General features: G+C 44.6%; 1 protein-coding gene across 1 annotated transcript; it reads right to left on the bottom strand.

The window, feature by feature from the left end:
* Positions 1-13,888: 13,888 nt before the first annotated feature.
* On the bottom strand, positions 13,889-24,888 carry TMEM52 (transmembrane protein 52). Its single transcript, XM_082274153.1, has 5 exons — positions 24,730-24,888; positions 20,546-20,586; positions 20,399-20,443; positions 15,582-15,751; positions 13,889-14,848 (listed from the first exon to the last, which is right to left on the bottom strand). Exons 1-5 carry the CDS (start codon positions 24,790-24,792, stop codon positions 14,550-14,552), a joined length of 618 nt encoding a protein of 205 aa, XP_082130279.1. The 5' UTR covers positions 24,793-24,888; the 3' UTR covers positions 13,889-14,549.
* Between the last annotated feature and the right edge of the window lie 1,296 nt (positions 24,889-26,184).

Below are 26,184 nucleotides of genomic sequence, written 5' to 3'. Positions count from 1 at the left end.
GAAAGAGATAGGAAGGTAATAGCGAAGCAAGCCTCAGAGGAAGCCTTTCTAGGGTGACCAAGGAGTGCCGAGCCACCTGTCTAAGAGTGCGGTAAGCAGCGGTGCAATCGGTGGGGTATCTACTGGCGCCATACATTGTTACAGCACGCAATCACACACGTGGTTATTGGTATCAGTAGCACTCAGCACTTTGTATATGCATATGTGATTTATGATATGGTACACTGAGTACAGCCCATGCTAATTTATGTGAAGGTTTACTAGCACGCAGCACTTTGGTTTTTATCTTTGCACTATAAAGCACTATATGCACTTTTTGAATAAACGTATGAATTATACAGTTTATGGAATTGCACAGACATAATATTTAAAGTGGTATCACCGGTCCCAACATCACTTGCACTTTTTTCTAAGAATATGCATGCATCATACATACTAGATAGAGTAGAACTGGGGGAATCCATAGCGGAGAAGGATCTGAGTGTTCTGGTCGATCATAAGCTTAATAAAAGCATGTGATGGCAAGCTGCGGTTTCCAAAGCAAGCAAAGCCCTTTCTTGTATTAAAAGAGGCATGGACTCCAGAGAGAGAGATATAATTTTGCCCCTGTATGAATCATTAGTAAGACCTCATCTGGAATATGCAGTTCAGTTTTGGGCACCAGTTCTTAAAAAGGATATCGAGGAATTGGGAGAAAGTGCAGAGAAGGGCAACCAAACTGATAGGAGGCATGGAGCAGCTATGAGAAAAGATTAGAGGAACTGAATTTATTCTCTCTTGAGAAGAGGAGATTAAGGGGGGATATGATCAACATGTATAAATACTGTACATAAGGGGTCCATATAGTGAACTTGGTGTTGAGTTATTCACTTTAAGGTCAACACATAGGACAAGGGGGCACTCTTTACACGTCTCCAAATATGGAAAGGTTTCTTCACCGTAAGAGCTGTAAAAAATATGGAATAGACTCCCTCCAGAGGTGGCTCTGGCCAGCTCACTAGATTGCTGTTAAGAAAAGCCTGCATTATTTCCTAGGTCTACATAATATAAATAGGTACTAATAGTTATAGGTAAAGTTGATCCAGGGAATATCAGATTGACTCTCGGGGATCAGGAAGGATTTTTTTTCCTGCTGTAGCAAATTAGATCATGCTTTGCTGGGGTTTATTGCCTTCCTCTGTATCAACTGCGGGTATAGGATTGTGTATAGGGGATTTTATAGTTGGGTTTTCTTTACTGTTTTTTATTTTTTATTGGTTGAGCCAGATGGACTTGTGTCTTTTTTCAACCTGACTAACTATGTAACTATGTGTATGTCAGTCTGTCTGTGTTCTATTCCTTTTTTTTTCCCTATTCCTAAGCTCCACTACTAAGAATCGGATCATAACAGATCTATGGGGGACCCTGCTCTAAAGGGGGACCCTGGCCTGCTCTATAGGGGGATCTATGTCATAGATTCCCCTTTAGAGCAGGGTCCCCATAGATCCCATTTTAGAGCAGGCCAAAGTCCCCATAGATCCCCTTTAGAGCAGGGTCCCCATAGATTCTAAAGGGTGATCTATGAGGACCATGGCCTGCTCTAAAGAGGGGATCTATGGAGGACCCTGCTCTAAAGTAGGATCTATGGGGACCCTGCTCTAAAGGGGGATCTATGGCATAGATCCCCCTTTAGAGCAGGAGAGGGTCCCTATTGATCCCCCTTTAGAGAAGGGCCCTAACCATAGTAGAGAGTAGTGTTTTTTTTTTTGATGGTTTTAATTTTAAATGTACCTTGGTGTCTTTCACTAAGGTATATACTTTGGAAAATGTCCAGCACAGCCTTGCTCTGTGCCTATCCCTGCTTATGCCGCTGGCTCACTGCATCTGGATTGTGTATTTGGGCCACAGAACCTTCTGGAAATAAATGGGCTGGGATAATCTCTTCCTGGAATTTTAGGAAGGGTCCACTTCTTCATAATGCTTTGTATAGCACATAAACGTTCAGCAGAGCCAATTGGAATAAGTATACAGACACTTTTTTGTACCAGCGTCTGACCTTACGGGCCATTAGCTACGGCGCCATCACCTGGTCACTAAAGTCCACCCCTCCCATGTTAAGGTTGTAGTCGTGTACAGGGGCTTCTCAACAACCCCACTCACCGTTGTAATTTGGACTGTAGTATCTGCGTAAATGGAAGACAGAACGAAAACATTTAGTGTGTCCTTCCATATCACTGCAAGCAATTTATTACACTTCAAGCAGGCTCTCTCCCCCCGACTAAGTCAGGCATCTACAAGCTGTTGGGGGAAGCCCCGGTGTTTAGGTCGCACGGTGCCACATGCACCAATTCCAGAATAAAAAAAGGTGACTAGAAAGTGGCACACTTGTGTAATATTTGTCCACGTATAAATGGTACCCCTTTCCGAATAAGGGTGACACTAAGACCCAAACAATCTTCCCACTGCTTCCTATGTCAGTGTTTCTCAACCTTTTTTCAGTCAAGGCACCCTTTAAAACTATAGACTTGAGGCACCCCATTCTAAAATGTAAAAAACGATTCTAAGTTTTACATAATGCAGCAACATCTACACCTAGGACGCCCAACGTTAGAGTTGATTTTTTCTTCCAAAGCAAATACACTTTTGCACACTGGTACTGACTAGTATGTAGAGGGGCAGAAGGAGGGTCAAACAAGGATGCTGTGGAGGCAACAGACATCCTCCTTATCAACTGATGACATCATTGGGTGTTAGAAAGATAGTGTCTATAAAGTTGCAATGGTACATAATGAAAGCCTGTGTCTTTGTGTAACTAAAAGGCAGGCTTCATCCACCTGCTGGCTTGTTTACAATTTTTGATACATTTTTAGGCATTTTACAAGGCACCCCTAGAGAAGCCTCAAGGCACCCTGGTTGAAAAAGCCTGTCCTATGTAGTCTGGGCAGTCAGGGGGCTCCACATTGCTATCTTTTCCCTCGTAAATCTGGAAATTACATGTAAAGCCTGTTGCCCTGTCATAGAGCTTATACATCTTGACCCCATATCTGGCACGCTTGCTGAGGAGAAACTGTTTGAAAACAAGGCGGCCAGAAAACCTGATCAGGGACTTATCAATGCAGACAGCTTGTTGGGGCCTATACAAGGCTGCAGATTTTTAGTTGACGTGATTTACGAGGGGCCAAATTTTTTAGATTCGGTCATATCCAGGTGGTCACTGAAATGGATGAACTGCAAGATTTGCTCATATCTAGTCCTGGCCATGCCAGCAGAGAACACGGGCATATGATGAATTGGATCCGTAGACCAATATGACCACAGTTCACTCTTTTTACTAATGCCCATGATGATAGGCCCAGAAAGGTTCGAAATTCTAAAACATGATAAGTTTCCATGCAAATTCTCTGGCAAGGGTCAAATTTGGGTTAGCGGCAATAAACTGATTGGCTTATAAATTGCTTTGGTCCACAATAGATCTGTACAGATCTTCCGCTGTTTCCACCTGAATTCTGGGTTGGCCAGTGAATGGGGGGAAGTACAGGCGCTGCTGAAGTGGTGGGCTCCCAATCAGGATGTGGAAGCACATCAGGGACTGTGACAGAACCCACTGTCACTGTGTGTTTTGGAGGGGACTGTGCGCAAGCCTCCTACCGACAGACTATGGGCCAGAAGCTACTGGAGTTTGGCACTGCAGCCTTTTGACTTTACCATCCACTACTGCCCTGGGAAGCAAAATGGCAACGCTGATGGGTTGTCCCGGCAAATGGAACTCAGCCCCTAACCTAAATCCGGACATCCCCAAGTTGACCTGAAAAGGGTCAAGCCGGGTCTGCCGGAGTGTTCCACAAGGGGGGAGCACTGTGAAGGATCACCCTGTCCCTGGATTGTAAACCCCTTTGTGTCATTTTCCTATGAGTTTGGGACATTGCACTTTTTATTGCATTTTATTTCCTCTTTATTCATCCTCTGAACAAAGGAAGATGGCAGGACTCATACCATTGAGTTAATGTAATGTAATGTAATGTTACAGCCCATTACCCCCCCCCCCTCCTTCTGTTCCTGTGTCTAAGTGTGTGGATTCATGATACAGACAATAGCCTGAGCTGGGCTGGAGACATCTCTCCGCAGGGGGTGTGTATTAAGACTTGCAGTTTCAAATGTACAAATGTTCAGTTCTCATTGGTTGTTGGTTGGTCCTTGTCTCATCCCCCCCCCCCCCTTGCAGGGCTAAGGGGAGTGCCCCTTAGCTGTGTGTAACTGTTGTCTTGGAATGTAATAAACAGTTTAAGCTCTGCATGGTTAACCCTCAACACCTGTGTGGATTGTCTCGTGATTGAGGGGTTACGGGCTGGGTATGGCTTCTCCGCAGGCTGTGGGTGCGTTTGGAAGACAGGAGACCGAGGTCCGGCGGATATGCCCAGCTGGGGTACAAAGATCCGTTACATTGGTTGGCAGCGGTGGGATGTCTCCTGCAGTCCAGGACATCCAAACCACCACCAGGATTCAAGATCTGGCCAGCTGCCGAGGAGTGATACGGGGACCAGCCAGCATGAGAGCGGAGTTCGGGAGGAGGCTGCAAGGCATGCGGAAGCACCATCGGGGACCAGCGACAGAGCACACCAGGCTCGGCTGGGAGGATGTGATCCGCCGGCAACTCTGGCATGAGGCGCTAAGCCACGAGCGGCACCATCAGGGGAAGATCCTTCCCTCCTCCACAGAGATGTACCGGACGCAGTACCGTGCGCGAGAGGTGTTCCTGAGGGAACGACCGCGAGATGAAGGGAAGACGGAGCTTGGAAGATTGGTCCAGGAGGAAATGAGGCTGGACGCCAGCTACAGAGCCCTCCGGTGGTTCGCGGCTCAACTGTGGCCAGGTACAGCAGATGGCAGCCCAACAGAAGGCGTTGGCTATGGCGGCGTGGGGCTGCTCCATCAAAAAATGGACGGAGACCCAGACTTTGGGAGCGATGAGGAGTGGCGGCTGGAACACATTCTGGATTTCCGAGATGAGGTGCTGGACCTCCCCGACGAGGCGTGTGACCTGGAGGAATTGGAGTTCCTGGTTGAGCAGGAATGGGAGCTCGAGATTGCCTACAAGCGGCTGTTTGACGGTGATCAGCAGCCTGGCATGGCTCCCGTTGCCTGGGACTGTCCGAGAGAAATAGCAGACAGTCACGAAGATGAGAAGCAAATGGGGCCAGGGGTGACCCTGCGTTTTCCCGTACTAACTGCAATGGAAGAAGCAGCGATGATACAGAGGGCACTGCGAGCGCTAGAATGCCGGAACGCACCGGAGGTCCACCAGGCAGCGAGACAAGCTGATAGCATGAAGGTCTCAGAAGGGGGACTTGAGACAGGCGCTGGAAGGCTGGGAAATGGTGATCAGCAGCAAGTCCAGAGTATCTCATCTGGTGCCCCAGCAGAAGCGCTGGCTACAGGGCAGAGTGCCCCTGGCATCTGCCCAGCAGCAGGAAAAGAGTTGGATCCGGAGAGTCTGAGAGAGGATCTGCGTGAGCTGTTTTCCCAACAGCAGATATCCCCACTGGGAGTAGAGGAAGCAATTCTCCCTCCCCAACAATTGGACGCTACCCCAGTGGTTATCCCCCCAGCACAAGCGCTGGCTACGGGGCAGAGTGCCGCTGGCCTCTGCCCACCCTCAGAGGTAGATCCAGGGAGTCCGAGGGGTGACCTCAGTGAGCCGTTTCCCCAGCACTTGGACACTACCCCAGTGTTTATCCCCCCCAGCAGAAGCGCTGGCTACGGGGCAGAGTGCCGCTGGCCTCTGCCCACCCTCAGAGGTAGATCCAGGGAGTCCGAGGGGTGACCTCAGTGAGCCGTTTCCCCAGCACTTGGACACTACCCCAGTGTTTATCCCCCCGGCAGAAGCGCTGGCTACGGGGCAGAGTGCCGCTGGCCTCTGCCCACCCTCAGAGGTAGATCCAGGGAGTCCGAGGGGTGACCTCAGTGAGCCGTTTCCCCAGCACTTGGACACTACCCCAGTGTTTATCCCACCAGCGGAAGCGCTGGCATCAGGGCAGAGGATTATTCAGTTCCCCCCAATATCTGCAACCCTGCCCCGGATCAGAGGAGTGCAGACAGTTGTTCCCACTCTGCAGCGGCTGTTTTTATTCATGGGAGACCCTATGTGCAATTTTGCTCCCCAGCGCCAGAGTCGTACTTTTACTTTTCCTGGTTGCCTGGGGTGGAAGTTTGTGACTAACGCAGGTCCAGACCAGTTGAGGGTCAGGAACCTGGTTAGTCTGTTTTTAAAAGGGGAGAAATGTAACAGAACCCACTGTCACTGTGTGTTTTGGAGGGGACTGTGCGCAAGCCTCCTACCGACAGACTATGGGCCAGAAGCTACTGGAGTTTGGCACTGCAGCCTTTTGACTTTACCATCCACTACTGCCCTGGGAAGCAAAATGGCAACGCTGATGGGTTGTCCCGGCAAATGGAACTCAGCCCCTAACCTAAATCCGGACATCCCCAAGTTGACCTGAAAAGGGTCAAGCCGGGTCTGCCGGAGTGTTCCACAAGGGGGGAGCACTGTGACAGATCACCCTGTCCCTGGATTGTAAACCCCTTTGTGTCATTTTCCTATGAGTTTGGGACATTGCACTTTTTATTGCATTTTATTTCCTCTTTATTCATCCTCTGAACAAAGGAAGATGGCAGGACTCATACCATTGAGTTAATGTAATGTTACAGCCCATCCCCCCCCCCCCCCTCCTTCTGTTCCTGTGTCTAAGTGTGTGGATTCATGATACAGACAATAGCCTGAGCTGGGCTGGAGACATCTCTCCGCAGGGGGTGTGTATTAAGACTTGCAGTTTCAAATGTACAAATGTTCAGTTCTCATTGGTTGTTGGTTGGTCCTTGTCTCATCCCCCCCCCCCCCTTGCAGGGCTAAGGGGAGTGCCCCTTACCTGTGTGTAACTGTTGTCTTGGAATGTAATAAACAGTTTAAGCTCTGCATGGTTAACCCTCAACACCTGTGTGGATTGTCTCGTGATTGAGGGGTTACGGGCTGGGTATGGCTTCTCCGCAGGCTGTGGGTGCGTTTGGAAGACAGGAGACCGAGGTCCGGCGGATATGCCCAGCTGGGGTACAAAGATCCGTTACAGGGACGCTTTCAAATCCACCACTATGGGCCTGTCTTTGGATTCTTGGTGGCTGCGGGACACTACTTGTGCTAGCCACTGCACCAGTTAGAACTGCACTTATGGGACTCGCCATGTCACCAAGTGTTACTGCAGTGCTGGCTTGTCTATGACTGGGATGTACTAGGCCGCTGGTGCTTGCCAGTTCACCAGAAGGTTGAGTGCCACTAGTACTGACACTCTGCTGCATACGAGAACCATGATATTGTTGCAACCTGGGAACAGGGTCGGGTACTCCTGACCTTAGCAGGGACCATTACTCCGTCATCAGAGCTATCTGTCAGGGTGCCGCTGCTCTCTACAGGTTTGAATACTGAGCCTGATTCTGACAGTGAGGCTTCCCCACCGCTCTCATCGGCCACGTTCAGCATCCTGTAGGTCTCTTCACTATTGTACCTCTGTTTGGACATTTTGGCCAATAAATTTATAGGTACCTAGTGAGAGTCACAGATTTAAAAAAAAAAAAAAAAAAAAAAGCACCTGGTTGTTGGGGACTGTTTGAACCGCTACCAAAAAATTGAACTGCTAGCGCTAGCAGAGATCAGGCCGGACTCTGCCAACGCTGCGGTTTTGTGTGCTGTGTATCAGAAATCTGACGCTTTACTGGATTGACATTAACTGAGGTCACCCGGGACACTAATACAGGGATGAGTAAAATATCTGTACACTGTATATAATGACACTGATGAAGAGTGAAAGGGATTAACTGGGGGGGGGTGCGATCAAGGGGTTAAATGTGCCTATGTGTACTGGTGTCAATGTAGTGATTTTACCCACTTGTCTGATGCTCTCCTCTAATGCTGGAAACGAAAAGGGCTCCAGGATGGGAGATTACACAGGCACAATCAGGTCCAGGCCATAAATCAACCTGTAGATTGATCGGTTCTGGAACTAATCCAAGCACCACCGGGTTAGCACGGGCGACGTACAGGTACGTCAATTCGCACAGCCGTGCCATCTTGCCTCAGTAAATCTGCACATTATATTGCCTTACAGGTGGAAATTGGCCCTCCTAGCCAATGACCAAGCTGTCAGACAGCTCTCTGCCACTAGTAATGATTGGGAGTCAGCAGGACTGGTTCCCAATCATGTGACCACTCTGACAGTCAATCACAGTGATCACATGATTGGGCAGTTCCTCCCCCAGGCATAAAGACCCTGTAAAATGGAGGCAGGGAGGGGAAGAGATACTATTATTTAAATGTTATAGGGCTGCTTTATATCAAATCTTCGCCATTGGCAGAGCACTGATCAGGAGGAGATCAGGTTTTCCAGCATGCTCAGCCAGCTTCAATCGGACAGACCAACCTACACTGGGGCTGAATGGCAGCTGTTTTTTTTTTTTTTTTTTGAAACTGCAAAAGTCTCCAAAAATTCAGCCTGTGTGTACTCTGATTTAGGCTGGATAGTTGAAATACTACAACCCCTAATCCAGGGGTTGTAAAGGTAGATTTTTTTTATCTTAATGCATATAAACAAAAAAAAAAAAACACACCTGTGTGCAACAGCCTCCCTTATACCTACCCAAGGTCCATCTAGATCTAGCAATGTTGCAGAAGTGTCTTGGCTGCCTGGGACTCCCCTCCTTATTTGCTGAGACAGCAGCGCCATTGGCACCCGCTGCTGTCAGTCAGCCAATGAAGAGAGAAATAGGTCAGGGCTACAGTTCCATATCTGAATGGACACAGGGAGCTGTGTCTCAGACCAGGTGCCCCCATAGCCAGCTGCTGGCTGTGGGGGCACTCAACCAGAGGGAGGGGCCAGGCGTACCAAAGAGGGACCCAAAAAAAGGAGAATCAGGACTAATCTGTCCAAAGCCATTACACAGAGCAGGCACGTAGGACATGTTTATTATTCTTATACTAAAAAAAGAACACAAGACTTGAGTTACATTTGAAGCTTTGCAGGTTCATCCAGATTAAGTATGTGCATACCACAGATTGAAAGCGGCTTGGCTCTTAGGAGCCGGCGTAGTTACTGTCAGTACTGTATAATATCAAATTCAAACCTGCCCTGTAAAATTACTGGGAATGCCAATCTAAAGGTTTGGTTGCTATGTGGAAAATGTAGCTATTTGTTCTGAGAGCATTGATAAATGAAAACCAGGTGTCTGACAGGAATGAATATACAAATCAAACCACTGCTCTCTGGCCACAGCAGCTCTTATTGAGACTTGTTTGCATTGCAGAGAAAGAAAGTCAAATGCAGCAGATAAACTGTCCAATTTTAGAAATCAGACTCAATTGCCATTCAAATCAATAAGGATCACTTCATATCTGCACTGCATTAGGGAAAATTCAACTGGCATGGACTTTACTGCCATCACCCATTTTAGGCTCCAGTCACACCTGAGCGTATTGTTTTCAGGCTTTTTTTGTGCTTTTTCAGGCATTTGGGAGGCAGGCATTGACATCTAAAAACGCTTGTAATCTGCCAACAAAAAAAAGCTCATGTGCTTTGAGCTTAAGGTGACAGAATGCTCAGATGTGAACAGGGGCTATTGAAATGAATGGGATTTTGCTTCTTGGCGTTTTCAGACTTTAGAGATGAGCGATCTGTGCAGCTGCAGCTTGGGAAATGTCTCACTGCCTGTGAATAGCAGTGTTGGCTTCCTGGCAGGGTCAGTCATGTGGGAACTCGAACACGCCCAAGCCCTTCTCTACTGCAAAACCCACAGATGGCTTTAGTGATAACCCAGAACAGGCAAGTATATAAAGACTTATGACATTCCTGATCAATACTTGATTTTGGTCAGCGGTTTAGAAGTACTAACACCAGACAACTTGCCTTTTCAGCAGTCAACCCCAATTTCTCTCATTGCAGGTGTCTAATTCATCTAGTCTGACAGGCCAACTTGCAGGTTGGCCTAGGGAGGAGCTCTGCTGTGGGCACTAGGCTGTCTGGTTTGTGTGAGTACCTGCAGGCAATCAAGGTACATCCGTAGAAACATAGGAACCAGCAGGAGGCAACAGTGTTGGACAGGGGAGCAGAGATTTGATAAATCCAGAAGTTAGATTCTTAGAATGCTCAGATTAATGAGGGAAATTACCATTTTACTTTTACTAGCTGAACTTAAAGCAAATCTGGAAGTTCTGTGAGCAAATACAGGCGAATATGAAATAGCACAAAAGTAAAAAATCTCCCTTGCAGTGCGAGTTGTGGCTCCACTGCAAGAGCCGACTGCTCAATTAGGTCTCTGAGGCATGGAAAAGCAACTTACCTGACCCTCCATGCTACTAATAGACCAGTTCCCTGCAGTGTCTTCTCACCTATACTTCCGTGGTCTAAAGCAGTGGCCGCCAACCTTTCAGACCTCACGGACCACTAAACTCACAATTTTGAATCCCGTGGATCACATGAATTTTACATGCCTTAATACACACAATGCTCCAACTTCAGTCCTACGCTGCTGTCTGCTACATTATACCATGCTCCAATTCTGACCCCCCCCCCCCAATCACACTGCTGCCTTACTCATTGGCTCTCGCCTCTTTATCCAGCCATGTGCTTGCCCCCCAGTCTATAATCAGCACCATTGTTGGAAGTCCCCCTCCCACACTGCGCTACTCCCAGCGCCGCCTCCTGAGCTCCCAGGAGCTGAACTATAGGGGAGCCATCAGGTATAAATGCATGCTGGCAGTATTGAATGTGAACTAAAATAGGGTACATTAACCATACACTTATGCGGCAGCACTGAAATTAGGAAAATAAATGTGAAAGTATAGTGTGCTCAACACAATCATAAATATTAAAACATAGGACATATGGGATGACCCAAATATGGTGATCTTCATACAGTGTGAGAAACCATATGTGAAAATTCTTTATGCAAAAACATAATTTATAACAATCGTGAAAAAATATTTTAAGTCCTCCAATTGATCCAGATAATCTCAAGATAGCCAAAGATCAAGCTTCAATCAATAGTGGATCTTCAATCTCGCCCCAATCTTGGACCGATATGAGAGGGTGAAATAGAAGAAATAGCCTCTTATCAGATAACCCTAAACAGTGAGCCTTATTGGTGAATAGGCACTTTTCACACATTAACATGAAATCAAGTGAGGTAACACCTCGGTGGTAGTGCAAACTTATTACCAGAAGAATGTAGAAGGTAGGCATACACCACTGTTTATACGGATACACCAGATAGAGGGTATCCAATGGCAGCTTCAATGCGTGGGCCGAATGTTTCTCCACTCCACCATAGCCAACTCGCCGATGTGGCTGGCGATACTGTACTCTTAATGTCACTCCCCCATAACAAAAGAAAGTGCCAATAGTGCATTATCCTTTTAAAAAAAAAAAAAACTTTATTAAAAAAGAAACGCGCATATGGCAAATGGAAGGAACTGGGCATATGGCTAATAGAAGGAACTGGGCATGAACAATGGTTCCAAATGTACCAAACGCGACCGCCTGCAGTGCGGAACATGTAGTGTGGCGTGGCTACTCATCCCCCCCAACGAGTTTCTCCTCATCAGGCTTCAGCTGGGACCAGAGCACCGAGGTGTCACCTCACTTGATTTTATTTGTTCACGTGTGGAAAGTGCCTATTCACCAATAGGGCTCACTGTTTAGTGTCATCTGGTAAGAGGCTATTTCTTCCATTTCACTCACCCATATCAGTCCAAGATTAGCAAGATTGAAGATCCACTATTGATGGAAGCTTGATCTTTGGCTATTTGAGATTATCTGGATCAATTGGAGGAATCATCTATCGTTATACATATGTTTTTGCATAAAGAATTTTCACATATGGTTTTCCACACAGTATGAAGATCACCATAATATTTGGGTCATTCCAGATGTCATATGTTTAAGATTTATGATTGTGTTGAGTGCACTATACCTTTTTTCACATGCTGACAGTATTGTCAGCACGCATGGAGTACACTGGAAACAGTGGGCATAGTATATCTGCCACAATGATGATTTGATTTGCAGCAGGGGAATCACCAAAATGCTTGTGGACTATCAGTGGTCCACCGACTACTGGTCTAAAGTCCTGACATCAAGGCTGATGAAGGGTCTAAAGCCCCACATTGACTGAGGACCTCCAGGGAGAGCCCACCAGAGTGGAAGATCTAGCAAGTAAAATGGCTTTTACAATCCTACATTGAACAAGCAGCCAGCGCTTGAAATGGTAACAACCCTACTGCTGGGAAGCTTTAAATATTAGGTCAAAAATTATGCAAAAGCCTCATCACTAGTATTGAAGTCAGTTTCTCTGTGTTAGTATAGAATACTGCATGTCCTTTCATACTGCAGGCTTTAGCCAATTGAGGCAATGTCATCAGCTCTAAGGATTAAACTGCATGTATAGCAAAGTTAAGGTTTACGACTGCTTTTTTCTATATTTGTATACATGTCCTGTTCAGGAAATTGCCTTTACTTTCCATCCTGGAATCAAAAAAGGAGAGCAAGTGACATGCAAGCATTCACTGAATTGGGTGTCCCAATTGGTGGACCACCCCCTCCTTGTTCTGGTGGCAACTGTAAAATTGAATCATTTATTCTGACCGTGTTCACAGGACAAAGATGGAGTCTACCTAGCAGACACAAGCAGCAATAAAAACCTAACCATTTCCTACTCATCAAAAGCTATACATACACTTCAAATAAAGCCACCATTGTGTGTTAAGGTGATGTCTCAGTTCTATCTTGATAAAAATGATAGGACAGTGATAGGACAGTTCGAATTTTATTAGTTAGGCTTACTGAACCACATCTGTTAATTAAAAAAAATAGTTATAGTTATAAACACATTTAGCAGATATAGTTTAAACAATACATTATGCCTAAGTTACTATACACAAAAACAAAAATTTACAGTGACAGTTCTTAACAGAATATTTGACACTTTACAGAAGTTCCGTTACTTAGCAACGAGTTACCCCATTCCAGCAATTTGCTAGAAATATATGACACCTTCTGCAAGAAGGAGACAGACTGATAAGGTGGTCAGTCCTAAGATAACAGGTGGAATGTACAGGGGAGTTGGCACAAACTGGTAGAGGTTAATGGGTCATGCTACATATGTTTTACATTGCCCTTCCCTGCTCAGGGATAAAAGCAAAGTCACTTCTACAAAAGATCATACCTATGACCAATATAAATAGATCCTTTCGCACGCACACCCAGACTAACATGGCTGAGTTATGGGACCTTGTGAGCATGTGAACATTCTCAGGGGATTAAAATGATCATAAATTATAATAAAAGCAGAGTGTGACAGATAGCATGCCTTAAATATACAGAATGATTGCAGCTCAAACAGGTAGTGACAGTTACAAGCTGAATGCCTGAAGAGGAACAATGAACCGCTTATTGCTAAATTAAAAACTATGAAAAATTAAAACAAGTAGTATAAAAATTTAACAAAAACCGAACCATGCAGTAGTGTTTCTACTTCATTCCTTTTACATAGAGGCATGAACTTTTCCTAAAGCTCAACAGCATAGGAAATCTGTATTAAGGATATGAAGTAGCTGTGACCTTTCTAAAAATGCGAACTACCTGGCTATCATGCTCATCCAATATCTTCAGTACATGGAATCCTACTTGGCACTTGTATGCAGGTCTAGCACAATAAACCTACTATGCTGTACGATTGTTCCAGGTCAGTGATTGAGTAAATAATGACAGAGCCTGTTAACCGGTATTTTCAGAAGAGGCTCAGACAAAGCAGCCCACTCAGTACAGGTTTCCCCTAAATACTAGATTGGGTAAAGGCTCAGAAAACATGGCACACACAGATATACTAGCTTCTGAAGCCATGAGGATATGCAAGTTGAGTTTCTCCTGCCGATTCAGCCCCCCTTTCTGCACTCATTGCCTGCCATTTAAATGGGTGAACATTTATACACTTTACAATAAACCGCTATGGAGAGAAGGGAGGGGGATGGTGACCTTAACATGGCAGCTCTTCACAGCAGAAGTCCATATAGTCAGGTTTCTTAACTAGTACATTGCCAAAGAAAATTGTTCATTACTTTTGAAGCATCCCTTTAAGCTTGGCTAGTTTCGCATTCAGAAACCTAAAAAAAAAGGTATTGCATATGATTTACACCCACTGCGTATTAAAGACAATACAAACATCTAGTCTGCATCCATTGCAGAGGGGGGATTCCAGAAGTGTTTGCAACACGGGGTAGACCGTCCACTATCAGCTTGCAGAGATGGAGACGCCAGGTCTGCCCTGAACACGTGGAGGATATTAATATTCTGTTCACATGACACTGGCTAGCATGAAGCCACATTGCTGAGAAAGTTCCAGCCTTATATGTAGGTCACAGCACTACAAACAAGATTAGGTGGGCTCTTGCTTCCTGGCATCTGTAGCAGAATTTGATCCTCGAAGATTCCATGCCAAGCCCTGGGAAGCACAAGCTTCTGGTCTATAGTTAGTCATCAGTGGACCTGGGGTTGGGTAATTTCAGTCTCTTCATAGTGAGGTGGTGATTCCGTGTCATTTGATGAGGCTTGCTGATGATCTTGGTCCTCTTCAGGTCCATCGTGTTCACTGATGTCCTCTAGTTTTGGGCCAGCAACGGAGGTGCCAACATCCCCACTAGGCTTAGCCATTTTTATGGCTTCCTCGTAGGCGGGAGGCAGCTCTAGAGCATAGAGGCTGTAAGCTGGGGGAGACATTGCACTTCTGTCCATATCACTAAATGCAAACATATGAGGATACTGCACCGAGCTGTAAGCTGTAACAGATCAGAAAACAGAATGTTATGAACATTCGTTGTGAAGCTGAATGCATTGGTCATATTAATGGTTCAGTCACATTAGTGATACAATAAGCACTAAAATGCGGTTTAAATGACAGCTCAACATGATACAATAGTGGGCAGCAAATTCACAACACTGACAGGGAAAAAAGTAGGTCTGATTTTCCAATGCATAGGTGCCCTGCATTAGATTTTAATAAGCTGGCAGCACAACCCAATTTGTTGGGTCAATGCAACAGTGTTGAAGGGCCCTTGGGGAAAGCAAAGCACAGCACTTTGTAGCCTTCTATCAAAGATTTTAAGATTAGAGCTTCAGTCTAAATGGTAGACTGTAAGGGAGCAGTTAAGGGCATATGTAGGTTGCCATGGCAGACAAAAAAAAACCCACAAACGTACAAAACATCTGGCTATAGTGAACTAAACATTTTCGATATATTGTCTTTGCCAACTGCCACTACAGTTGATATGGAGGAGTTCATTTTAAGTGGTAGGTTATTTAAAAGGGTCATTCTACCAAGGTTATGTTGAGTTTGGTGGTATTTTACCCCCATCTTCTAGGGACCAAATGGTAAAATCTTGTCATACTTTCTGGCTCTTTCCCCTTTTCAACCTTAAAGCTGTTGGTATAATATTCATGGTGACTGGTTCTCTTTAGGTGCCCAAATTTAAAAGCTTCAATTTCACAAATTGCTCAAAAGAATATACTTACAGGTGACTGTACTGTGAATGGTGCTGTCATTGTCGATGGCGATCACAGTCACTTCATAGGGATGAGTTGGTAAATTTTGCACAAGCGGTTTCTTCTTTTTGCAGCAAAACTTTATGCAGCTGGCTGTGGTCCCACACAGCAGGAGAAGAAATATGGTGACTAGAATCAGCCTGGGGAAAGAAAGAAACTATATAAACACAGACAGGGAAAAGCTTCTCTTGCCGTCATCGCTTTTATAAAAGGCTTTAACACAGGAGGCCTATTTGCAAGAGCAGAAAAAAGGTCAGTGGACCAGTCTAATCCAAAGCTGGCACATAAACCCAGCTGGGCAAAGGGACCAATGCCAACCAGTGTACAAAATACAGCATCAAAGCTTTGACTTTAAACCGTACATAAACCCTAAAAACTTGTTCCCCTTTGGTCTGTTCAAAATTGTTTTTATCTTAAATATGAAAATTTAAAAAAAAGTTTCTCTGTTCAATAAATGCAGGAAAAAAAATCCTGTTTTTTTTTACGACACCTTTCCATGTACTCCAACACTGATGAGGTAGCATTGTTCATTTTTACTACAGAAAACCTTTTTGTATGGCAATAAGATGTCCTGTAGGTAGAGCTGCACGATTCTGGCCAAAATGAGAATCACGATTTTTTTAGCTTGGAAGATCACGATTCTCTGAATAACAAAAAAAAAATTGGGATAACTATACTGTTACTTTTTTTTTTTTATTCATTAAAGTTTATTAATTGCGTTTGAAAGACTGCTGCGCAAATACAGCGTGACAAAATATTACAACAATCGCCATTTTATTCTGTAGGGTCTCTGCTAAAAAAATATATAAAATGTTTGGGGGTTCCAAGTACTTTTCTAGCAAAAAAAAAAAATGATTTTAACTTGCAAGCAACAAGTGTCAGAAAAAGTTCTAGTCTAAGGTTAAACTTCCTTTCTCCCTGGCAGAGGGAAGGAAAAGATACAATGTAATCATTTTGTTTATAGTTACTGGGAGACTTAATGCTGATAGGAGTTTGCAGGAGGAAAGATACAATGTAATCGTTTTATTTATAGTTACTGGGAGTTTTCCACAGCTGTTTTCTCTGCTCCCTCAGCTATGCAAAGGGGGGGTGAATCGAGATCGCGATTTTCATACGATTAATCGTGCAGCTCTACCTGTAGGCCTACCCAAATCTTCCTGTCCCAGGGTAACAGGGGTGTATTACTGGCAGGGGGTGGAGATGGGTAGCCTGAAAAGCTAATAGTCGCAACAGCTAGGTGGCAAGTTAATATTTAGCAACATCTAGCACTAAATGTACATCAAATCCTCATAATAAGTCAAAATTTGAACAAAGCCAGGTCTAAAAAAAAAAAAAAAAAAAAAAACAATTCTGCACTCGCATCAACCCAATATGCAGGTTTTAATTTGCTTTTATGGCAATGTTCAGCTTTTGAAATATGTTCCACTCATTTAGGGTGGAATATGTAAAATGTTCCAGCTCCTGCCACCAGTTAATACACTTCTCAGTGCGACAGTGGGCAGGGGATCTTCTCCCAGCACCCACGGTCACAATTTAAAAAAAGTGCGGGGCTCTGAGCACTCTCGTAGTTCATCCACAAACCCTGCAGCTTTCAACAGACAGCCTGTATGATTGTACAGGCAGAAACCAGATATTGCACCCAGTTCCACTGATCAGATGCAATGCTTGCCAGGCTGCTGCATAAAACAAAAATTCACATTTTCCTGCAAATATAGGTGCATTTATTTTTTCTAAAAAGGTGAACTTATTAAAACTACTGTCATCTTTCCCTAACCTACAACTTCAAAGGCCAAGAAATGTCCTACGGTATATTGTCAGGGATTTTGTCAACCTGCTGTGATGCCAACAAATAGCATGGAGACATCTCAAAGCTGCCCACCGTGACTAGAAGGGCTTGATACTTGCCCTTTATTGAGCCACCAGTGCAGAGAGCTGTAGTTTCTGGGGGTAAACCTGGACAAACTGCTTTCATTTTTCTTTTCAAACTGATTCCTCAATTCATGCTATGCAGTGTATATGGGCAAATCTACTGGCTATTGTATACGTAAATAATGGCAGAATCCAACTGGATGCAGCTGATGTTTGGCCAACAAATTTCCACACGACTCCTTCCTTGAAGGATGTTTGACAGGAGACAGCCAACAGGACCATTCACTGAGGTTCAGCCGGTTTATCAAAATCCACAGTGTATATGGCCATCCTAAGGGTCGCCATACATTATACAATTTCTTTAGGCCCTGTCCACACCCGAGTGTTTTTCAGCCCATAAAAACACTCATCTGTGAAAATCCAAAAAGCCCAACAATCAAAATCCCATTCATTTCAATGGCCCCTGTTCACATCTGAGCGTTTTGTCCAGTGAAGCAAAACACCTGTAGCTCAAAAAAGTGCAGGAGCTTCTTTTTGGGCTGATCAAGAGCTGTTCTGGTCACATAGGAATGCATTAAAACGCCGTTATCGGCCTTTCATGGGCGTTTTCAAACACAGGTGGTCTCCACCCCTTTTAACACTCTTTACATAAATCAAAACACCTGCAAAAAAGCCCCAAAAACGCCAGAGAAACGCCCAAACACCTACAAAAATGATACGCTCTGGTGTGAATGCAGCCTTAGATTTCCCTTCAACTATGTAATGCAAAGGGGGCCAGCCTGACTGCAAACAAATTTAACAAATTTAAAAAAAAAAAAAAAAAAAAGTGTTTAGGTTTGACCCAATTTTTTTTATTGGAAAATAGTACAAGCAAATTTTATAATTTACAATTACTTCCTCATCCAACTGATCTGCACACAATCCCAATTCATCAGTGGATGCCACAAGCAATATCCAGCTCATTTGCATATCAGGATGTTGCCAGTTCAACTTTGATTTGCCCAAGCCATCCCTTCCATATTATAAAACCTTTCCTTTATGCTAAAATAGACCACAGTATGGATGATGGAAATCTGTCATTTCCTGCCATTTAATATGGGAATGCAGTTCCTAAGCCAATTTCTGAGGAAGTCCGGAAGCAAAGGGCAGTCTGACAATCCCACTTAGTCCAGAGGTCAACATCCAAGAAACCACTTCCTTGCAATGGTCACTGCTGACTATGACCTTCCATTGTAGTTTTAACCCTTCCTAAAATAAAAACTCACATCTGGCTCGAATAATTGGCTCAAACAGCTACATATATTACTCATGAAACATAAACCGACTTTAGTTAAACCTATAAAGTAGCTGTTTACATACTCCTAAAATCAGACCTCCTTTTATATGCTGTACTACACAGCTGCATCTACTGGGTGTACCAGTCCCCAAGTAGAGTCCCAAAGGATCAGTGTACCCAAAATGGATCTCCGTGTTCAGATGTTAAAGAATTAAGCCCCCAGTTTTCTGTTGCCCTCTGATCTCTCAGCCTTGCCCCATACAGAGTTCCTAGAGTTGGGCACTTATGACCACTAAAGAGGACCAACAGTCAGGAATTATTGGGGTGGGGTTTTTTCCTGGTCATAGTATCCAAGGCGAAAAACACCAGGGTTGACTCAAGTCACCAGACCCCCCCCCTTATAACCAAGTCATTTTTGGATCGCACAGCCCCTTACAGTGCTGGTTGTGTAAATGAGCCCCAATGCTCCTTTGCAATGCAATCTGCATCGGACCACTTTTCAGAGGGTGGTGGAGCCTCCTCCTGAATACCACTTTATTCCTCTAAGCCAAAGAGGATTTTCTGTTAAACACTTGGCTCGCAGTTGTGATGCATTCCTATTCACTTGATTAAGTGGCAGTAGTGCCATGCCAAACCCAGCCTGTTGTAAAAGTTTTGCAGCACTGTACTTACATGGCCACTGGAAATGTTAAAGCTTTCTGGTTGATTGTCAGGGGGTGGTAAAACTGAGGGACTTAACTGCCCATTTTTACCACTCACCAGCTTGCCCATGTATACGAGCCTTTATGGCATATCTAAACTCAAATCAAAATATAAATATTTTGGCAGTTTAGATGCAGTGGCTGCATACGTTCAGGCCAGGAACAAGCAGTTACAGAAAATACCCACTGACCTTCCCAGAAATTAAATGTCCTTATAACTTCCACTGTGCTTAAATGAAAGCACAAAGAACCCATGCAATGGAAATGAACAAAGGCAGTCATGTTTAGGCCCATATATACAAATGGAGCAATGTGTATCCAAGGAAGGTAGTGCATGATTTGCAGGATCACCAGGTGAAAGAAAACTAATGCAACCAGCACATCTTTAAGTTAAGCTGCAAAACATTTGAGTTTAAATCTACTTCACATAGCTTCTATACAATAGGGGTTCATTTTACCTATTTTTTCCCAAAACCATCCAATCAAAAACATTACCAACACCCAATATGGATTATTAATCATTCAGCATGCCCAGAAGAAGAAAAAAAAAAAAAAAAAAAAAAGTCCCAGCACTTCATTTTCATATGATAGATTCTGGCCTCTGCTTTGAGGACACATGGTAAGGTCTATTTTTGTACCCAGCACTAATGCCACTGAGGGTCACAGCAAAGGCCGCCCTTATTTTTACTGCTGTGCGAATGACCAGCTTCCCACAACAACCAGACAGATGGCAAAAAAAAAAAAAAAAAGTACAAATACCAAGAACCGATCTGCTCCAAAGCTGCATAAAAAAAATTGCTTTTAACAAAATTAACCTAGGCTTTAAATCTCTGCTGACATCTGTATAAAGGTTTTCCAGCATTCTATATACTGCAGTATATATCCACATGACTATCTGACCAAAGACCAGGTCCAGAAGTTGTAAAACTTTCTCTACTCACCAGACATACCACAGGTTGACCCAGTTTGTGGATGAACAACCTTTCCTAAAAAAACAAAATGAAACATGTAAGAACGACAGCAGTCCAATAAGAACAGTGAAAAAAAAAATTAAAAACCCAAAAAAAATACAAATAAATAATACTCACTCATCACAGTGGTCATTGCGATCAGCCAGACACAATGAGATCTGAAAAAGGAAGTTTAATCAATGCATCATAGAAAAGTAAAAGCAGAGAAATAGTATTTAATGCATAAAGGCTGCAATAAACAGCTAGAGCAGTCACTAAGGGCTTGTTCACACCATAACACACGCCATAATGCAACAGTGCATAGCCATTTATTCTTGATTGCACCCTGAACCACATATACTGTACCAAACACACCAGTGCTATAGCTTACCATAATACTATATATTAGTGGCTTCCTAGCATTTATGGCTCCCAATCAACAAGGCAGGACTCAAATCACAGGCGCCAGGTTGACTAGAAATTGCAGCCTGGCGCCTGGGCTTTTGTTAGCCCATTCCCAGGGATGTGCAATTCCTATTGCCTGACATAAAGGACACGCAGTCTACACAGTTGGCTAGTTCTGGGAGGGTGTCATAATAAATATATTATATATACACATATATATCCAGAACCCTACACCCCTGGGGCACGCTCATACTGCTGTGTCCTTTGGACACAGCTGACCGCAGATCAAAGGTAAAGGGCCAATCACAGCTGCTCTTTACTATGCTATCAGTTGTGTCCAATCACAGCTGATCAGTGTAAACAGATTTGCCAGTTATTGGCAGTACTTTCCTCATGTGCTGTTAAAGTGTGAGGAAAGGAGAGACGGTAACCAGCAATTGACAGGCACATATGCACTGATGAGTGCAAAGAAGTTACTTATTTGCAAAATGTTCAGTTTTTTGTTTAGGAAAAACTGACCTCACCAAAAGCCATCTCAAATATGATAAAAAAAATGTGGGTACAGTGTTCCATGACTGTGCAATTGTCCTGGGCAGGAAGGGGGTTAGAGTGCTAGAGGTTAGGTAGGTTAGAGGCAAGTGATTAACATCTAAAATCAGGGGGGGGACACTTTAGCTCTGCTGCTTCATGTTGCTGCTACACCTCCATGTATTCTCCATGTGAAAACCTGTGTTTTACATCTGTTCAAATACAGTGCTACATAAGAGAAGGGTTTTGTCATTGAAAATAAAGCTTTGTTAAAAAAAAAAAAAAAAACTGGCTAACTTTTAGCTGGCTCCTAGATTCAAAGCAAATTTGTCAAGCCCTGCAATGAGGTATAGGACATTTACATTACAAGGTAACCTTGGGGTATTATGGTATTGAGTCATTCTAGAGCTCTTTTCTATCATCTTTTATCGTACAGCTGAAAAGCCATATCCATATATCTATACTCCAATGACACAAGGTCTTCTAACATACATTTTACAATATGTACCAAGGCGTTAAATTTTATCTACAATTTTTAGTACAGCAATTGGGGGGGGGAAGGGTTGGTTTCTCAGCCCTGATGGAGTGAGCCTTGAGCCCCAGAAACTGGTTTGGTTTTCTGACTATCAAATATTAAACTTCTACTCTAATGGACTTAAGCTAACCTGTATCACTTTCATCTTTTTAGGGCCCATTTGCCTGGACGCTGTGCCCCGTACAGCGTGAATGTGTGGTTTGTTGGTGCCTGCATTGCAGTCAGTCTACCTTAAGGCCCGTACACCCAATACGAAAATCGGAAGTAAAATTTCGTCCGACGAACGATCTGCTGATTTTCAGTATAGTGCTTTCGACAGCCGATTACGAGTTTTCAGGGGACAAAAATCTGGATGTGCAGGCTATAAAAAAATTTTTGTACGTCAACACAACGTCCGATTTTCGTTAAACTAGTACAGTTGTCGCCCGAAAAAAAAAACCCCTCTATAGGGCATGGTATCCCCGAACACACCCCTCTATAGGGCATGGTATCCCCGAACACACCCCTCTATAGGGCATGGTAACCCACAGCTGCTCTATACATTGCTGCATCTTAAAAACACAGATTTTTTGTATTTAAGACTCTTGTTCACACCTGGGCGATTTAAAGTAGTGGCAAATCGTGGGGCGTGTGCGATGCCATTACTTAACTGCATCCTCATTTTGTTGCGATTGTCGTGCTGCAATCGTGACAAATTGCAACATGCGATGCTTGCCACTCAAAGCAGGAGTTTGTGTGCAACCGCAGTGCAGTTTATCTCAAAATCCACACCGCGATTGGGGTGCCATTAAGTAGTGATGGCATCGCACATGCGTCCCACAATTTGGAATTGCAGCCAGAATTGTAGCAATTCAAATCTCCAGGGTGTGAATGGAGCTTTAGGACTCATTCAAAGTGAATGGGCTGTCAATGTAGACACATTATGGTGTGGACAAACCAGGAAAAGCACCTACAGCCTAACACGGTGAATTACCTTCTCGATTTATGCCAACTGAAGGTTGCATCACGCCCATCTGTAGGTAGCATATGGTTTTCTATGACCGAGCAACTATAGCCAGGCAACACCAAACAATTGTTCACCATGTTGGAAAATCAGCATGTAATAAATATTGCAAATGTGTGTAATGCTCTGTGTAAAATGGTTAGTGCTATATAAATATCTGTAACCATTAAAAGGTCACCCAGTCGTTGCCATGTCTAAACTGGTTGCATAACAGCGCAAAGTAATTAACAGAAAAACCCACATATAGAATTCAATAATCTTTTCAGATTTTACAATTGGGAAGGGGGGAACCAATACAACTCAGGTTGAGTTTAAGCCTAGGCTCACAATGCTGTGATTCATTACATCGCATGCGTTTTGCATGATACAATGTCTGTAGGGTGCGATTTGAGCCATTTTGTACAGCTCAAATCGCACTTCACCCACAACAAAATGGTGCAGGACTGTTTTTTGCTGCCTTGGAATTGGATGTAAATGCCCATGCAATCCGATTTTTGCAATCACATTGCGTCTTGAAAAGCGGTTTTGGGTTGTCGTTACACCTACAGCAGATCCCATGAATGCTGTGAGATTTCAATGCGGTGCAGGAAATGCACAGAAGTCGCTGAGTTTCCCGCATTGCATTTATGTGAACCGAGGCCTTGTTCACACCATGGTGCAGAGAGTTTTTCTGCATGTGTTCAGCAAGGGCACACAAAAAAAACACAATTGTTCTCTTATGTGCCCTGTTCACACCACAACACTAGTATCACATGCAGATTTTTTTTATGCACAGGGAAAAAAAAAAAAAAAAAAAAAAAAACACTGACCTGACCATTGGTGTGAATGGGGCACATAACTGACATGCATGAAAACTGACGTTGGTTTTCCCTTCAGTTTTCTTACACCTATGGTGTGAATGAGCCAGAAATCATTAGGCCCAGTTTACACTTGCTACTGGTGGCGTGAAAAACAGGCCACTAAGCCGCAGTTTAGCCCCTCCTGACCGCCCTCCTTCACTGATCAGGGCTGTAGGGGGTTGGGTACATGCCCCAGCACTGTGCATTAACAATACCCCCTGCAGCATCCAGCGGGCATTATCACCAACACAACCCATTTAGGTAAAGAAGGCTGCACTAGGAAAGCCCCAATGCATGCATGGGCACCACAGATTTACAGGGTTAAACAAGACAGCAAGAAGGGGACATAGCACCACCCAAATGGCATGTTAAACATCCTCTGAAGAGTGATCCACTGCTCTTCAAAGGGCAACACAAATGTAAACGAGCCTTCAGAGAGACCATACAAAGAAGGATTTTATCTATGGCTGGATCATTAGCTGATCTGATAGGTCATATCACAATCATATTGTTAGAATGAAGGTTTGTCCAATCAGATTACATGTATGGCCACCACAATACAATCCCCATTATACACATAGGAAAGCCACACCAGCAAAGTGCCAGCAAGACATTTGTTAGTAACAGCCCAGCAACTGACAGGTCAGCCCAGGCTGCAGCCATTGTATGCTGGAGGAGGAGGGATGTACTATGGATGTAGAAATATAAACATGTATGCACGGTTTGATCATACCTGGCGGATTATTATAGGTGGCATCCAGGCCAGAGATGGAGGAGGGGAGTTGTCCTGTGTTGGGGGGGGGGGGGGGGATCACTGGCCCCTCCATCTAGGTAGGGGGGGGGAGGTAATGCAGCTGCTGCAGTCCCCCCCCCCCTCCAGCCACAGGCTATCAATCACCCCCTACAGCACAGGCAGGCCGGGGGTCTTCCTGTCTGCGGACGTGAAGTGCAGAGGATCGGGCATGGAGGGGCTTCACGTGACATTCCACGTCCTGACAACAAAGGAGCTTACCATGATCTGTACACAGCACAGCGAGAGCAGCCTCCCCCGCGACTCATCTCCGCACATCCACATGGCTCAGGGGGTGAGAGGACCGGCAGATGGAGATCTCAGCACCGTACACACCGGAGGACACACAAAAAGCCCAGACCAGACACACAACTGCACGGCACGCTGACATCACCGGGGTTTATAGCCGCGCACACGCCCGTAGGCTCAACCCCGCCCCGTCATGGTCTGGTCCCCGCCCACATTATGCTCAGTAGGACTGTGGACGGCGAGGTGAGCTGAGCTGAGCTGTGTGTGAGGGGGGGAGGGGGGGGGGTACAGCGTTCCCCATAGGAACCTAAGCCTTCGCCTCTATGGAAGTATATACAGAACACAGTGTCCCCTATAGGAGCCTAAGCCTTCTCCTCTATGGAAGTATATACAGAATGCAGCGTCCCCTATAGGAGCAGAATACAGCGTCCCCTATAGGAGCCTAAGCCTTCTCCTCTATGGAAGTATATACAGAATACAGCGTCCCCTATAGGAGCCTAAGCCTTCTCCTCTATGGAAGTATATACAGAACACAGTGTCCCCTATAGGAGCCTAAGCCTTCTCCTCTATGGAAGTATATACAGAATGCAGCGTCCCCTATAGGAGCAGAATACAGTGTCCCCTATAGGAGTCTAAGCCTTCTCTATGGAAGTATATACAGAATACAGTGTCCCCTGTAGGAGCCTAAGCCTTCTCCTCTATGGAAGTATATACAGAATGCAGCGTCCCCTATAGGAGCAGAATACAGCGTCCCCTATAGGAGCCTAAGCCTTCTCCTCTATGGAAGTATATACAGAATACAGCGTCCCCTATAGGAGCCTAAGCCTTCTCCTCTATGGAAGTATATACAGAATACAGTGTCCCCTATAGGAGCATAAGCCTTCTCTATAAAAGTATATACAGAATGCAGTGTCCCCTATAGGATCAGAATACAGCGTCCCCTATAGGAGCCTAACCATTCTCCTCTATGGAAGTATATACAGAATCCCCTATAGGAGCCTAAGCCTTCTCTATGGAAGTATATACAGAATGCAGCATCCCCTATAGGAGCAGAATACAGTGTCCCCTATAGGAGCCTAAGCCTTCTCTATGGAAGTATATACAGAATACAGTGTCCCCTGTAGGAGCCTAAGCCTTCTCTATGGAAGTATATACAGAATGCAGCGTCCCCTATAGGAGCAGAATACAGTGTCCCCTATAGGAGTCTAAGCCTTCTCTATGGAAGTATATACAGAATACAGTGTCCCCTGTAGGAGCCTAAGCCTTCTCCTCTATGGAAGTATATACAGAATGCAGCGTCCCCTATAGGAGCAGAATACAGCGTCCCCTATAGGAGCCTAAGCCTTCTCCTCTATGGAAGTATATACAGCGTCCCCTATAGGAGCCTAAGCCTTCTCCTCTATGGAAGTATATACAGAATACAGCGTC

This window comes from Pelophylax lessonae (genome assembly GCF_965119305.1).
Source record: "Pelophylax lessonae genome assembly, chromosome: 12".
NCBI lineage: Eukaryota > Metazoa > Chordata > Amphibia > Anura > Ranidae > Pelophylax > Pelophylax lessonae.
This window is presented reverse-complemented; position numbering and strand designations above follow the sequence as displayed.